At 30.6% G+C, this 14,015-nt stretch overlaps 2 protein-coding genes across 3 annotated transcripts; one reads left to right on the top strand and one right to left on the bottom strand.

Annotated features, from left to right (window-relative positions):
* Nucleotides 1–834: 834 nt before the first annotated feature.
* Nucleotides 835–10,536, top strand: LOC115237733 (alkaline phosphatase 4). Of its 2 annotated transcripts, XM_029810970.1 has the most exons (8): nucleotides 835–1,236; nucleotides 2,964–3,066; nucleotides 4,011–4,231; nucleotides 4,724–4,916; nucleotides 7,010–7,176; nucleotides 7,471–7,782; nucleotides 8,226–8,649; nucleotides 9,512–10,536. In XM_029810970.1, exons 2-8 carry the CDS (start codon nucleotides 2,982–2,984, stop codon nucleotides 9,739–9,741), a joined length of 1,632 nt encoding a protein of 543 aa, XP_029666830.1. In that variant the 5' UTR covers nucleotides 835–1,236; nucleotides 2,964–2,981; the 3' UTR covers nucleotides 9,742–10,536. The 2 variants fall into 2 exon arrangements, with proteins under 2 accessions (XP_029666830.1, XP_029666831.1); XM_029810971.1 differs by lacking the exon at nucleotides 835–1,236 and having other exon boundaries at nucleotides 4,031–4,231.
* A 322-nt stretch (nucleotides 10,537–10,858) lies between these two features.
* Nucleotides 10,859–13,576, bottom strand: LOC115237734. The gene is made up of 2 exons (XM_029810972.1): nucleotides 12,977–13,576; nucleotides 10,859–12,397 (listed from the first exon to the last, which is right to left on the bottom strand). Exon 2 carries the CDS (start codon nucleotides 12,382–12,384, stop codon nucleotides 10,882–10,884), a length of 1,503 nt encoding a protein of 500 aa, XP_029666832.1. The 5' UTR covers nucleotides 12,385–12,397; nucleotides 12,977–13,576; the 3' UTR covers nucleotides 10,859–10,881.
* Between the last annotated feature and the right edge of the window lie 439 nt (nucleotides 13,577–14,015).

Genomic DNA, 14,015 nt, shown 5'->3' with positions numbered 1-14,015 from the left:
GAAATCTTAGCTTATTTTAAAGAACAAAAATGCAATTCTGAAAAAATAGACGTAATAAATAACAGAGCTAAATCACTATTTTGTATTAACGCACATGCCGGCGACAACACTGCGCATTTTGTAAACTAACAATGGAATGTCAATTATAATAATTCTCGCGGAAAAAACTAATTTCAGACTTAGTGTCTACAAATTGAGGATTATTATTAGAATACCACATGCATGTTACAGACATTTTATTTTAATTAAAAAATAACATATCATAGAGCGAACATTTATATTTTTTTATTAACAATAATATTGAGATTGCTCCTATGATTACCTCTATGATTGGATAATTTAAATCATATCATATCGTTTTATTCGCATTGTCTTCGGAATGGCTTACTATTGCTCGGCACATAAAAAGGTAATAATGCGAAGCCCTTTCTTAAAGTAAAGCTACTTTAAACCGTATTTTAATTATCCAAAAAGTTTATTGTTATATATTAAGAAATTAATAAACAATGATTTATTTCGAATTTTCCCTAAAGAAGACTATATTTGCACGCCAAAAAAAAATTTAAATGAACAAAATTGATATATTATGCAAATTAAAATTTGTCCAATTTAAATTGAGATAAAAGTGAAAAGACTATTACTTTCTTTTCATTTGTGTTGCTTTGAGACAGAGGAAGATCTCGCGATAAGGTGCCTCGTGTTCACGAATTAATCCGTATTGCGGACATAAGATAAAATAGCACGGAGCCTGTCAATTATGGTCGGATTAGCAGCACACGAGGGGGATCTCTCTGCCCCCTCCCTTTCCGCATACAGAATCCGCGTACTCAGTGTCCCTTGCACGCTTTGCCACCTCGTGCACACATAATCTGCCACGGCCTTTGAAACACTATATAAAGTGACAAAGCTGGCTCGCTCCGGTATCTCGCTTCGACTTTAAACTCGCATTTTCCGGCCGCGTCGCGCAATTCGAAAAGAACCCAGGCAGCTTTTGTCACGATTCTATCGACAGCCAATCGACCCAGAGAAGCGGCAAGAGGTGATTAAGCGACGAGATTTAAAGGACGCTGTCTGCAGTATCGCGCGCTTCATTCCCGAGAATGTCACGCTTCAAGTCGCGCATCGCCGAGGCATTGTTGAATTGACATATCGACAAGTCCAATCGGATTGATTTGACACCGTCGAGAAGTGCCATAGTACATTAAATACATCGTATTCCTTCCCGAGACGATTCAGGTATGTGTAACTTAGTTTCCTGTTTGCCGCGTGTAAGATTAAAACCGCATTGGGGTGCGAGAAACATATGTAAAGAGTCGAAGAGTTTTCAGATGTCGAGAAGATAACGAGATAAGAAGTAGGTCGACGAGCAACTCTAGCCACTTATACACACTAATCGTAGATGCATATCATGTATCATTCAAACTACATTCTGACAGATTACTGAATTATTAGGAATTAATTTAATATAATTTTTGAATTGACTTTTTAGATTTAAAAGATATGGAAAAAGAAAAACTGACTCAAAAAGCAAATAATTAATAGAAACGACGGTAAAATTACTACAAATTATAATACATATTATAATATAATAATGTAATATTTTACTGTAAAAATATTTAATATACTGTCGGATATATATATTTAATGTACTATGGTACATTAATGACAAACTCGTCTTGATTTGTTAGTAATTATACTACTCCTCGAAATCTTCAAGCTGTCGCGTATAACAATACCGTGTGTAACAAGTCACCGTAACCGCGTAATTATATGCAATTATTATGCATGGTGCCGTAATTAACCAATTTTCGAACCGATGTATCTATAATAATATAAGCATCTCGTAAAAAAATTATAGAGTTACACAATAATTGTTTTGCTTCAAAACAGAGACATAAAAAAGAGTCGTACACATAAATGTTTAAACAGCTTATATAAACGTGAAGAAATTGTGTGAAACAGATATCGACTTGAAATTCTTCGATGTAAGCAGGATACACATTCGGTGAAATAGTAATTTTATTAGCTTGGTAACTGACCCCTGTATAGTTCCCCTTTGTCACATATGATAATCGCAAAGCTAATGGCGTATCAAATTAGGAACAGCTGATCGCATCGGGTGAGCCGCGATTTATATCGAGTACAATATCAGTAAACGCGAATCAGTAACTGCGAATATTAAAGAAAACGAAACTGACGAACTAATTTATGCACAGACGTTGCGCTGCGCGTAAAAAATGCCAGTGAAGCAAAAAATAAAGCTAATATTTTTTTCCGAGGTATTTCCAAGAACTAATTATACACTGTTATAAACATCTAACTTATGAATATTTAACTTAAAAAATTGTATGAAATAAACTGTTTGTACTGAATTATACTAAATTCTATTTACCTAAAACAAAGAACGTTAGCGAAACTTACAGCATAATAAAAAACAAAGCAATAATTATCTAAGTTCATAAAATATCATGTTTTTTGCTTGAAGTTATTTTTAAATATTTTATATTAGTATTATATTAGTTATTTATTTTGCATTATTTACGTTGAAAACCTTTGACTAAGTAATACAAAATAAAAATAAATTTTAAATAACAAATGAGTAATAGATCGCCATAATCGACACTACTGAAATAAGAAATGTAATGTTAAAATAAGTGTTGAAATTAACATTTATGTTTAAACAAATTTAATATTGACGAGTTTTTCACAACCCTGTTAACCGATAATAATAAATATTATTCGATTTGTAATTAAGTGGATAAGAGAAATTAAATCATTTCTCAAGTAAAGATAAAAAAGGAGTTAGAAATAACAATATGATGAACTTTAATAATAGACATTTCGGTCCCATTTCAAGCCACCTTCAGTACAACAATAAATATATATCTTGCACAAAACGTCTTTACTGTTAAATTGTTTCTTTACAGAAAGTAATGGCGAATTATTTATCCGATATGTTGCAGAAAGAAAAGACATACACAATGAAGCAATACATCTTGTTACTATGCATCATAGCGGTTTTTCAGGATTCTAAAGCGTTACGTAAAGGATCCACGGATTACGAAGGTTTGTTATAATACATATTTTATGAAATAATTCTGTTATCTGAATTAAATCCCAAAGATTTTGTTTTAAAATATTAAAACCGCGATTGATTTTCAGTTATACATCGTAAATGGATATTATAGATACGTGCTTAAGATTTCATATTTTTCTAATTTTTTTCTACGGTTACATTAATATTTGATTAATAGATAAATGCGCCACAAATTCTAAATATATAATAAATACACAAAGAAAAACAGAATTATGAACAATATGTGCAATTTGTTTTGATAAATTTAAAAAAAGAGCAGATTGTTTTTTTAATGCTTAAATCAAACTTGCGCAAAAATATGTCTTATGATAAAACACCGTTAAAATGGCCGTCATACGAAGTTCGCTTTTTATTAATTATCGTCAATACTGTATATAAACCAATAATTTTGAAATTTTTTCGTGTCTATATTCCACTAGATAATAGATAAAGTATTTATACGTTCATAAAATCAAATTAATCAGAATGTTGAAATGCACTTCGTATAAAGTAGCTTCTGTCAATATAAAATTGTTCACAACGTATTTTATTAGAAAATGCATAATGTGCACTTTATTTCTTAAATTTTATCTTCTAATATTCTAGAGGATCTATATCCAAATAAAATAAATGTTTAAAGTCCGTTTAAAGTTTTGCACGATCGCTTATTACCGTTAATTCTAGTTGCGTAAATCTTCCTCCATTGTATATAGATCACAGATAAGATTACAATCTTAAAAAACAAATTTCACTTGTAAAACATTGTTTGTTCAACCGTTGTTAATACAGCCATAGCTAAAAATATTTTATTCTAATGACCTTGTGAGACATCTTTTTTGATGCTTCTTTTGAGCTTTGGTGTTGCTTACGAATATCATGATCAACCGATTAGTATTAGTCTTCGCAACGAGGCGAAACTTTGATCTCTCATCAGATATGTCCTTCTGGCTGAAGTCCGGCCAAGAGACCCTACACAAGATCCTGGCGCACCGGAACAACGAGAACCGTGCCAAGAACGTGATCATCTTTATCGGGGACGGCATGGGTCTGTCCACCATCACGTCTGGTCGAATCTACGTAGGTCAGCTTAATGGTCAAACCGGTGAGGAATATCAACTCGAGTTTGAGAAGTTCCCCAACACCGGTTTCGCCAAGGTAGATATTTAAATCGCATCGATCGTGCCTTTAATCTCGACGGCGGTCTCGCGAGGCGCGAAGATATTTGAAAATCCTGTCACGTTAAGCCGTTTAATTCCGTCGCCGCGTTTGATAAGGACACACCGCGCTTATCCATGTCGAGAAAATATGAGGAATGCGGTGCTCGCATTACAATTAATTCTCATCAATCTTCTAATTACTTACTAACAATAAATGTGAAAGTTTTATACCAATTTATCTCGCGCATTAACATCAACGACGTGATTAATACATTTTATCTTACCGGAAAAGATAACGTAATGTTGATTTTAATATATCGATAAAATATTGTGCTTTGGAAATCTCAACAGATTAGTTGTCAATAATGTCGATAAGACATAAAATCTGTTTACTTAAATCAACATTACATTATTAATTATCAGAATCACAGTAAATAATAAATATAAATATAATTCGCATAATTGTCTCATGATTATTATGCATTTGTAGACTTACAATGTGAATAAGCAAGTGCCCGATTCCGCTGGAACGGCTACTGCGATATTTTCTGGTGTAAAAACCCGATATCACGTTATTGGATTGGATGGCAGAGCCGATGACAAAAAATGCGATAAGAAAATCAATGAAATTAGCAAATTGTCCACCATGGCTAATTGGGCACAACAGTCCGGCATGGACACGGGTAAGAGCTTTGATTTCTGAAGACTACAACATTTTATTAATCCTGAAAGATTTCAAAACGGCTCATATTTTACATAAATTATTTCTTAAAACATTTTGGAATTTATGTGAATACATTTTGCTCATGTTTTCCATTTGCTTACAAATGTTAATGCTTCGTTTATTATATTTACATAATAACAAATACTTAATAACTGCATTGAAAGTACTTTAATCACAGCTAATATAATGGCACAACGCTGGTAAAAGATTAAGATAATAATTCGGTCAAAAAGTTACGATGTAGCGTAAAAATACCATTTCTATATTTCCGTTAGTTTAAAATTATTTATAGAGTTATAAGGAATTGGTTTTAGACGAGATTTATAATATAATATAATTTTGTCTAAATTAAAAGCAATTCTATCGAGAAAGAAACTATCTAATAGAGTTAATTAAAAATTAATTAAAAGTTATCACTCAGTAGTGATAACAGACTTGTCCTTCGATTGCCGTTTAGAACTTTAATCGACCGACGAATAAAATAAGAAAATCTATATCATATGCAATAATGCGATCAAACCTTGACATAAATTTGCACTTAAGATTTAAATATCACAAAAATTCTTAGGAGGTCTGAGAAAACAGATTAGAATCTTTCTTATGTATCGCCGATTATTGTCAGTTAATTACATTTTCTACTCAGCACGATATATATTTCGCGAGATAATAAATCTATCAAACATTTCTTTTTTTCATGATATGCAATAAGCTTACGTGATAAAATTAGATTTTAGATATGATTACACACACATACATACACACACGCACATATATATATATATATATATATATATACACATACAGAGTGACCCATTCTATAAGTAAATATATGTATCTTCTAAATAATTTTGAATTAAAAAATTAAACATATACATGAATGAGATTGAAGGGGTCTTTAGAATATCGCAAATAAAATTCGAAAGGTGGAGGAGTCTTGGAAATTTCAGGATCATCTTTGTTTTTTTAAATGAATATATATATATATAGACTCAATCATATATAAATTGTAATAAATTTTCCTGTATCAATATATATATACATGATGTTTATATTATATCACGTTTTAGATACGGTAAATTTATACAGTCGTTTGATAATGTGTATTTTGTATTTAACTACAATTTATATTATACAAACAAATCCAAATCGGAATATTATTAGTAATTTCAAATTAATTTCTTGGTAAAAAAGGTAATTTACATTTTTTATATTAAGATGTGTTGAGGATTTAGCGAGTTAAAAAAAATATTTTTTTAGACTTTCATTTAATTAAATGATTTGTTTTTCAAATTAAAGCTTAAAAATCCATTTAATCAAAAATGCCAAATTTAATATGAAAAAATTTTGATTTTTTCAGTGATTATTAGAGACATTTTTAAAAGTGCCATTTGAATATGAATATTGTATCTGCATAGTGTATGAATACAATATCAATTCTGTAGAGAACACATGTCACGCGTGATCGGCTATTCTATTAACGTAAGTGTTGGTGTTGAATGGATCTTGTTGAAGTTATATACAGTGAAAGTCTTCTCAATAAACGAGAAGGTCATGTGCCGACCTTCTATCTTGTCGAGGACAATCGGTCGCCCATGACTGATTTCTACTTTCGTGAAATAATGGAAGTTTTTTATGTGACAATCTGATTCGCCGATTAGTCTATATAACACGTTTATTTCCCATTGCACCTTGGCACCTCGCCAATAGCTATTTTACTCTTATATATATATATATATATATATATATATATATATATATATATATATAATATTTATAAATTAGTATAAAATATCTTTTACAGACAATAAACGTAATAAAACATACACATTTTTACATATATTTAATATTTTCTTTTATACTCTCTTTATTGTAATGTTAAAAACTTTATTGATAATATTATAAACTTTAATATAATTTTTAGAACTAATCTCTTGATATATCAAACCTAAAAAAAGTCGTTTATAATTAATAGAATTTTAATTTTGCTCTCTGCTATCATTATTACTATGATAAATAAATTTCCACAATAATTCATACTTGATTAATTAACAGGATTTGTTACCACTACTCGTATCACCCACGCCACTCCCGCGGGACTTTACGCGCATACTAACCATCGAGACTGGGAGTGCGATACCTTGATACCAACAGATCAGCGAAATTGTATCAAAGATATCGCCAGACAACTTATTGAGGATGAACCGGGAAATCAATTTAAGGTAATTTATCGTATCTGCATTTTCGCATATGTATAAATCAAAATATAATCTCAAAACTAACAGATTCATAGTAAATGGTAAATTGAATTGTATATACGTGTATATCTAAAAAATTTGAATTAAAATTATAAGTGATTCTAAAATAAGATATACATAAATTTATCACAATTTTGTCTATTTCATAGCATTTTTTTAAAAATTTTCAATAAATGTATATTGCATACTTTGGAGCTGAAATGATTTAGAGTCGTAAGTTGTGTAATTTGCATCTAATATTGGCGATGTCTTCTAAAGGTTATTATGGGTGGCGGTGCGCAATACTTGGGCATGAACGTGGAACCAATTGATCACAATTCCTGTCAGCGATCTGATGGTAGAAATTTAATAAAAGAATGGCAAGCAAATCATGCCAAAGGAAGAGCTGTCAACAATACGCAAGACCTCATGTCTATCGACATCAATAACACATCGCACATTCTCGGCGTTTTTTCGCCTAATCACATGCCCTACCACGCTGTAAAAAGCGCCGAGACTCCCTCGCTAGTGAATATGACGACGCAGGCAATAAAATTGCTGAAGAAGAACAAAAATGGATTCTTGCTAATGGTCAGTAATCGTCACTGTACAACATTGAATATTTATATCAAACGCAAGTTAGATTGCGACGCGGAACCGAGCATTATGCGAGAACAACGCTCGATAAATATTAAAACGTTATTAATGGGATAAAAACGTTAATCGGGACTATACACTAAAATTTTGATGAATTGATGATGATACGATTCTTATGTAAATTACACGATGATGACCATTTTCGCATAATACGTTCCTAAGTACACGTTCTTAGGGTTTCGTTTTCCCGGATGCTTGTCGAGGTCGTATTACTTGAACGCATTATTCCATGCGTAATTTGAGAGCGCTGCAATCTTTGCCTAGGTTCAAAGTCTTATAGAGAATCGTAATTCCGAATTTGAATATTAACAGAATTAATATAGAAAAAAGTTAACGCTTTTTCTTTCTTTAACTATTATTTTTACGTGATTTTCTAGGTTGAAAGCGGCAAGATCGATATAGCTCATCATAGCAATTGGGCGCAACTAGCACTGCGCGAACTGTACGAACTTGAGGAAGCGGTCAAGGCAGCTCTTCGATTCGTAAACTTGGAAGAGACATTAATCATTGTCACAGCTGATCATTCACATTCGTTCACACTGAATGGATATCCCGTAAGAGGCAACGACATTCTCGGTTTCGCCAACAAGTCTGATCAACAACCCTATGAGACGCTCTCCTATGCTAATGGTCCTGGATTCTTTTATCATCGGAGAAACGATAGCAACAACGTTAATGAGACTTGGAGAAACATCGCCATAGATCCGACTCGATCGAATGATCCTTTTTACATGCATTTTGCTGGCAGATACCTCAAGGATGAGAGTCATGGCGGGGAAGATGTCGGAGTTTATGCTATCGGTAAGAAAAACAATTTTTTCCTTAACAAAGTTTCCATTAGCTAACAGTAAGATTCTTTTCTATATTTTTAAAAGTTATATCATATTTTTAAAACAGTTTACTTTTAGTTATTTTTTTAAGGAAGCAGTTTTATTCTGTAGCTAAAGAATAAAAAAAGACTTTGTGTCATTTCATGAATATAAATTTTGTTTTTGCCTATGCAACATGTTACGTTTCAATTGTTCGGATCAATAAAATTAACTTGAGTAAAATGAGATAGCAATTATTCATTTTTGTAAATAATTTCAAAACGATATGGGATAAATAATAAAATAATGAAATAATAAAATAATAAAATAATTAATAAAATAATAAAATAATAAAATAATAAAATAATAAAATAATAAAATAATAAAATAATAAAATAATAAAATAATAAAATAATAAAATAATAAAATAATAAAATAATAAAATAATAAAATAATAAAATAATAAAATAATAAAATAATAAAATAATAAAATAATAAAATAATAAAATAATAAAATAATAAAATAATAAAATAATAAAATAATAAAATAATAAAATAATAAAATAATAAAATAATAAAATAATAAAATAATAAAATAATAAAATAATAAAATAATAAAATAATAAAATAATAAAATAATAAAATAATAAAATAATAAAATAATAAAATAATAAAATAATAAAATAATAAAATAATAAAATAATAAAATAATAAAATAATAAAATAATAAAATAATAAAATAATAAAATAATAAAATAATAAAATAATAAAATAATAAAATAATAAAATAATAAAATAATAAAATAATAAAATAATAAAATAATAAAATAACAAAATAATAAAATCTTTTACAGGCCCTTACGCGCATTTGTTCCGAGGTACTTTTGAACAGAATTACATCGCTCACGCCGTGGCATACGCGGCATGCTTTAAAGATTGGCCATCTCATTGCGACAACGCTTACCATCGTTACTTTTACGATGTGAATGCACCAAGCAAGTTAAATTCAGCAGCACAAAACACTATATCGTTCATAGTTCCAATGGTCTTTTCTTTAATAATGATGTTTATACGACTCGGATAAACGATAATACATTTCATTTCAACGATAATACATTTCTTTAGCCAAAATGAATGATTATATGTTGCTGCGAAAAAAACTCATTTCGATAAATTAGTACAAATTATATTTATTTTACGGATACTATCATTTTCTTGCATCTACTGAAAATATTTTAACTGTAAATTTTATTAATAATACAACGTTCGTGCTTTCTTTTGAGGCGCAAACGTATAATATTTTGATAAGTTAAACTAACAATAAGTCGCACTCGCGAATATCGTATACGATGTCTTCATAATATACCTCGCTTATTTTCCGTAGATGTAATTATATTATGATGATATGTTAACTTTCTTATAATTTTATTTATTGTGATAATATTTAAGTGCAAAAAATGGATCACGATTTGATTGAATGATACAGATTGCGAGTAACGCGATAATTATTTTTAAGACAATAATACTTTCAAGCAAAAATACCATTTAATACTATCAAAAAATCATTGGGAAGAAACTTTTAATATTTTTGTATAGTTAATTTTATGAAAAGATATGTATAGATAAAATTATATAAAATAAAGAACAAATGTAATAAAAAAATTATAAATATTGTTTTTCGAAATATAAGAAAAATGGTATGCTATACTTTAATTTAACATGTTACTTATATAAAATAAATACAAATCAATGTAGATATTAGCGCGTCATAAAAAGATATTTTGTTATAAACTAATAAAAAAACTTTTGGCCTAGATGCTTTAACTAGGCAATTATATATAAATTATTACTGAAATAAAGTTCCTCATTATGTCGTTTTGTAAATATTTTATGGTATAATAATTACATACAATATCTTACCTCAATTATTCTGTAAATAATAATATAATTTAGCTAAAAATAGAAACACTATATAATTTAATAACAAAAAATATTTTTATATTACTACATATGTATTGAATTTGACAATTTGCCAACTTTGGTTGTTATATTACACAATAATTTTTTTATTAAATTTCGCAAACATTGGCTTATACAAATAGCGATGAAAAATTTAAAAAAATGGTATATTATATATAGATAAATAAATTTGAAATTCCAGAAACGTGTTCATGTTGGATTAAATACAAAAGAAATTCGAGAAAAAAATCTTACGTAAATCTATTTATGACTTTGCTCTAATAATAGCGAGATAATAATTTTTGTAGATAAGTGGCGCCGAATCATCGCTAACGAAATTTCTATCGGGTTTGATCGAAGCAAATGGATTTCTTCTTGGTTCCAGAATTGTCTCTACATCAATAATCGATTTTATTCTGATCATTTCTCGAGGAATTTCGTGCTTCGTGTAAGACGTCACGCAAACGGGAACTTTCGTTTTACAGAATTCCTTTATCGTCTCTGGCCACGTATCTCTACCTTCAAAGCCAGTTTCCCGATAAAGACCCGGATTAAAGAGACATATTAAATGCGGTTTTATAAATTGTTTGGAATGACAAAAATTGTGATAGAATTTTCCGGGATGAAACGAAACGTTCACGCGTCGACCGAATGATTTGCAAGCCGAACAGATCTTCACAGCAGTCAAAAGATCTAATGGCACTGCCGGCAATCTCAATTCCGGGCCAATAAATATCAATCTAAGATGCTTTAAATTCGGAAGAAGATGTAGAAAGAGTTTCTCCCACACGTGCAAGTTTATGCACTCGAATTGAAACTCGGCGCCTATCACGTGGACCACAAAGGTATCGATAGTTTCCCAATCCCGACAAGAAATTTGCATAGAATACAGAGTCGTCAATGGAATAGTCAATATATGAGAGAGACTGCAATAAGTGTAGCAATCCATGCTGCAATAATATGTCGAACGATTGTAAAGTTGTGCCATTAACAAGTCAAAATTATCTGGTAGATGAAGCGGATTATTTTGAAAAGTATCCGGAATCTCGGGATCGACGTGACCGTTTCTGTGCTGCATAAATAATACTCTTCGAAACACTTGAAAGTCTCGACACCATTCTTCATGTTTGCCATCGTGATTCTCGCAGAATAACTCGATTCCGCATGTCGGACAGTATCTCAGAATCTTCGAAAAATAACGGCAGCTGCAACAAACGCGAGGATAAAGAAGGATCTCTTTCTCCCAGGGCTCGAGAGGTTTTTTCAAACGACATTCCACAATCTCGATCAGTTTCAATCGATAAACGCGATAATCGTCCGCGGTGAGATCCGGCAGGAACGACAAGCCTCCTCCGTTCGTGCAAACTTCGGTGAGAACTTCGCACAGTTCGCGATGCTTCAGCCACCCTTGCTTCTTGTGTTTGACGGTGCAGTAAGAAACCATGCCGCAAGATTCGCAGACCTCCTCCGATCGCTCCATGCAGATCAAGCACAAGTTCGATACGAAGACAAAACGCGGCCAGAAATTTAGCACGACGGCATCCTCCTCTTCGTCGCTGTCATCCGGCGATCGATGCTGCATCAAGTGTACGAGTGGCAATTTCAAACGTTGATAAACATCGATTGCATCTTCGAGGATGGAAAAATCTTCCTCCCTTCTTTTCGTTTCCCCCTTTTCATCGGAATTCAATTTTTCCGATATTTTATTCTCGCAAATTTTCCGAGTAACACCCGAGAATTTTTTTGAATTTCTTTTTCTCCGACCCATCTCGTCAAAGAAACTGAAATAATTAAACAGAATAAGAAAAGTAAACTCTAAAACATTTTTATGAGAAGAATATTAATTTGTTTTGATTAAATAAGTAATCGCAATTTTACAAGTTAAGATCACAAAATAATAATGACTTGTAATTCGCTGCTGTGTATTACATAATGTACCGGTGTACAAATACGAGTATTTCAGTATACCTAATGTGCAAACACGATTGATTACATAACCGCAAAAATCTCGCCAAAGAATATGCATATAGACCATCGTTTTAGAATACTATAATACGGAAATCACGTGCGCGCATTCTGTAATTGCCACAAACCAATCACCAATGCAACAAGCAATCGTTAATAATTAAATCCGACCGCGACAAACTGTACTTGCGTTTGACTTATTCTATTTCTATCAAAAAAAGAGGATAATTATCTCCTAATTTAGCACACCACATGTTACATTATTAACTGCAAAAAGATTTATTTGCAAGTTTAAAAATATTATTAACATTAAATATTATTTGACATGTATTTTAAAAAATAAAATTAAATTAATATCTATATAATTCAATATTGTTAAAAATTTGAGTACTTACCTCAACAAGTTCTTCAAAAAAATGTTTTTTTGAATCTTTAATTAAAAATTCTTATACACACAACACGCAAAAAGTATTGTATTAAAAACGATATCACACTATACAACGTATTGTTCCGAAATTATTTTAATCTCGAGCAATTCTCTCGCGATTTAAAGCGATAGTGTTATATTAATTTTATGTCGACAAAAGATCAGACGCCTCGACTGTTCAAGGCATTGTGCGGTATTGTTAATGTGAGTACGTAACGGGCACTATGCCTAATCTCGCCCAGACATAAGATATTTCAAGCACTGAACACTGGCAATGGGATTCGAAGACGGATAGTCAAACAGAAGTAACGACTCTGTCGAGTTTAACTCTCGGAAAACCGTATTTTGGAACAACTAATACGTCAACTAATACATGATAAGTGATAAATCAATTCTGACATTCTAATTTGTAAGCATAATACGTTTTATACAATTATATTTATACAATTAATATAGATATCAAAGCTTATATATGTGCCAATTGATGTGTATGTAAATGTGTGTGTGCGCCCTACGTCTTCAGATTATTATTAGAAAAAATATTGTGTAACAAGATGAATGTATTTAATGCAAAGTTTACTGTTCGAAACACGTGTCGCGAAACACGTGTTGCGCAAATAATCGATATAAGAAAATATTATGCGTGAACGAAATGACACGTAATAAAATATTTTTAAATTGGCAGAATAATCTGCCAATCTATTATATTCTGTGTGTAATAAATTTCTGTTGCAACTTTATAAACTTTGGTCATCCGTTTACAGCTAACAATAAGCACAATTTTATATTACCACAGAGTTTTTATTCTTCTCTTTCCTCCTCTCTTTGAGAATTAATAAAAAGTGCAACAGCAACTCACCAAATGCAACAACATCTTAGTAGATGTAAAAGCGTATAATTTTGCTTGAATTTTCACATATCTGAAAACATAGATACATATATTTTTAATTTTATTATTAATTATATATATTTAATAATATAATTTTTAATTTAATATTATTCTTATA

Source organism: Formica exsecta, unplaced genomic scaffold, assembly GCF_003651465.1.
Source record: "Formica exsecta isolate Colony F162 unplaced genomic scaffold, ASM365146v1 scaffold308, whole genome shotgun sequence".
In the NCBI taxonomy this organism is placed as follows: Eukaryota; Metazoa; Arthropoda; class Insecta; order Hymenoptera; family Formicidae; genus Formica; species Formica exsecta.
Note: the sequence above shows the minus strand (reverse complement) of the source record. Positions and strands in the feature narration are given on the sequence as shown.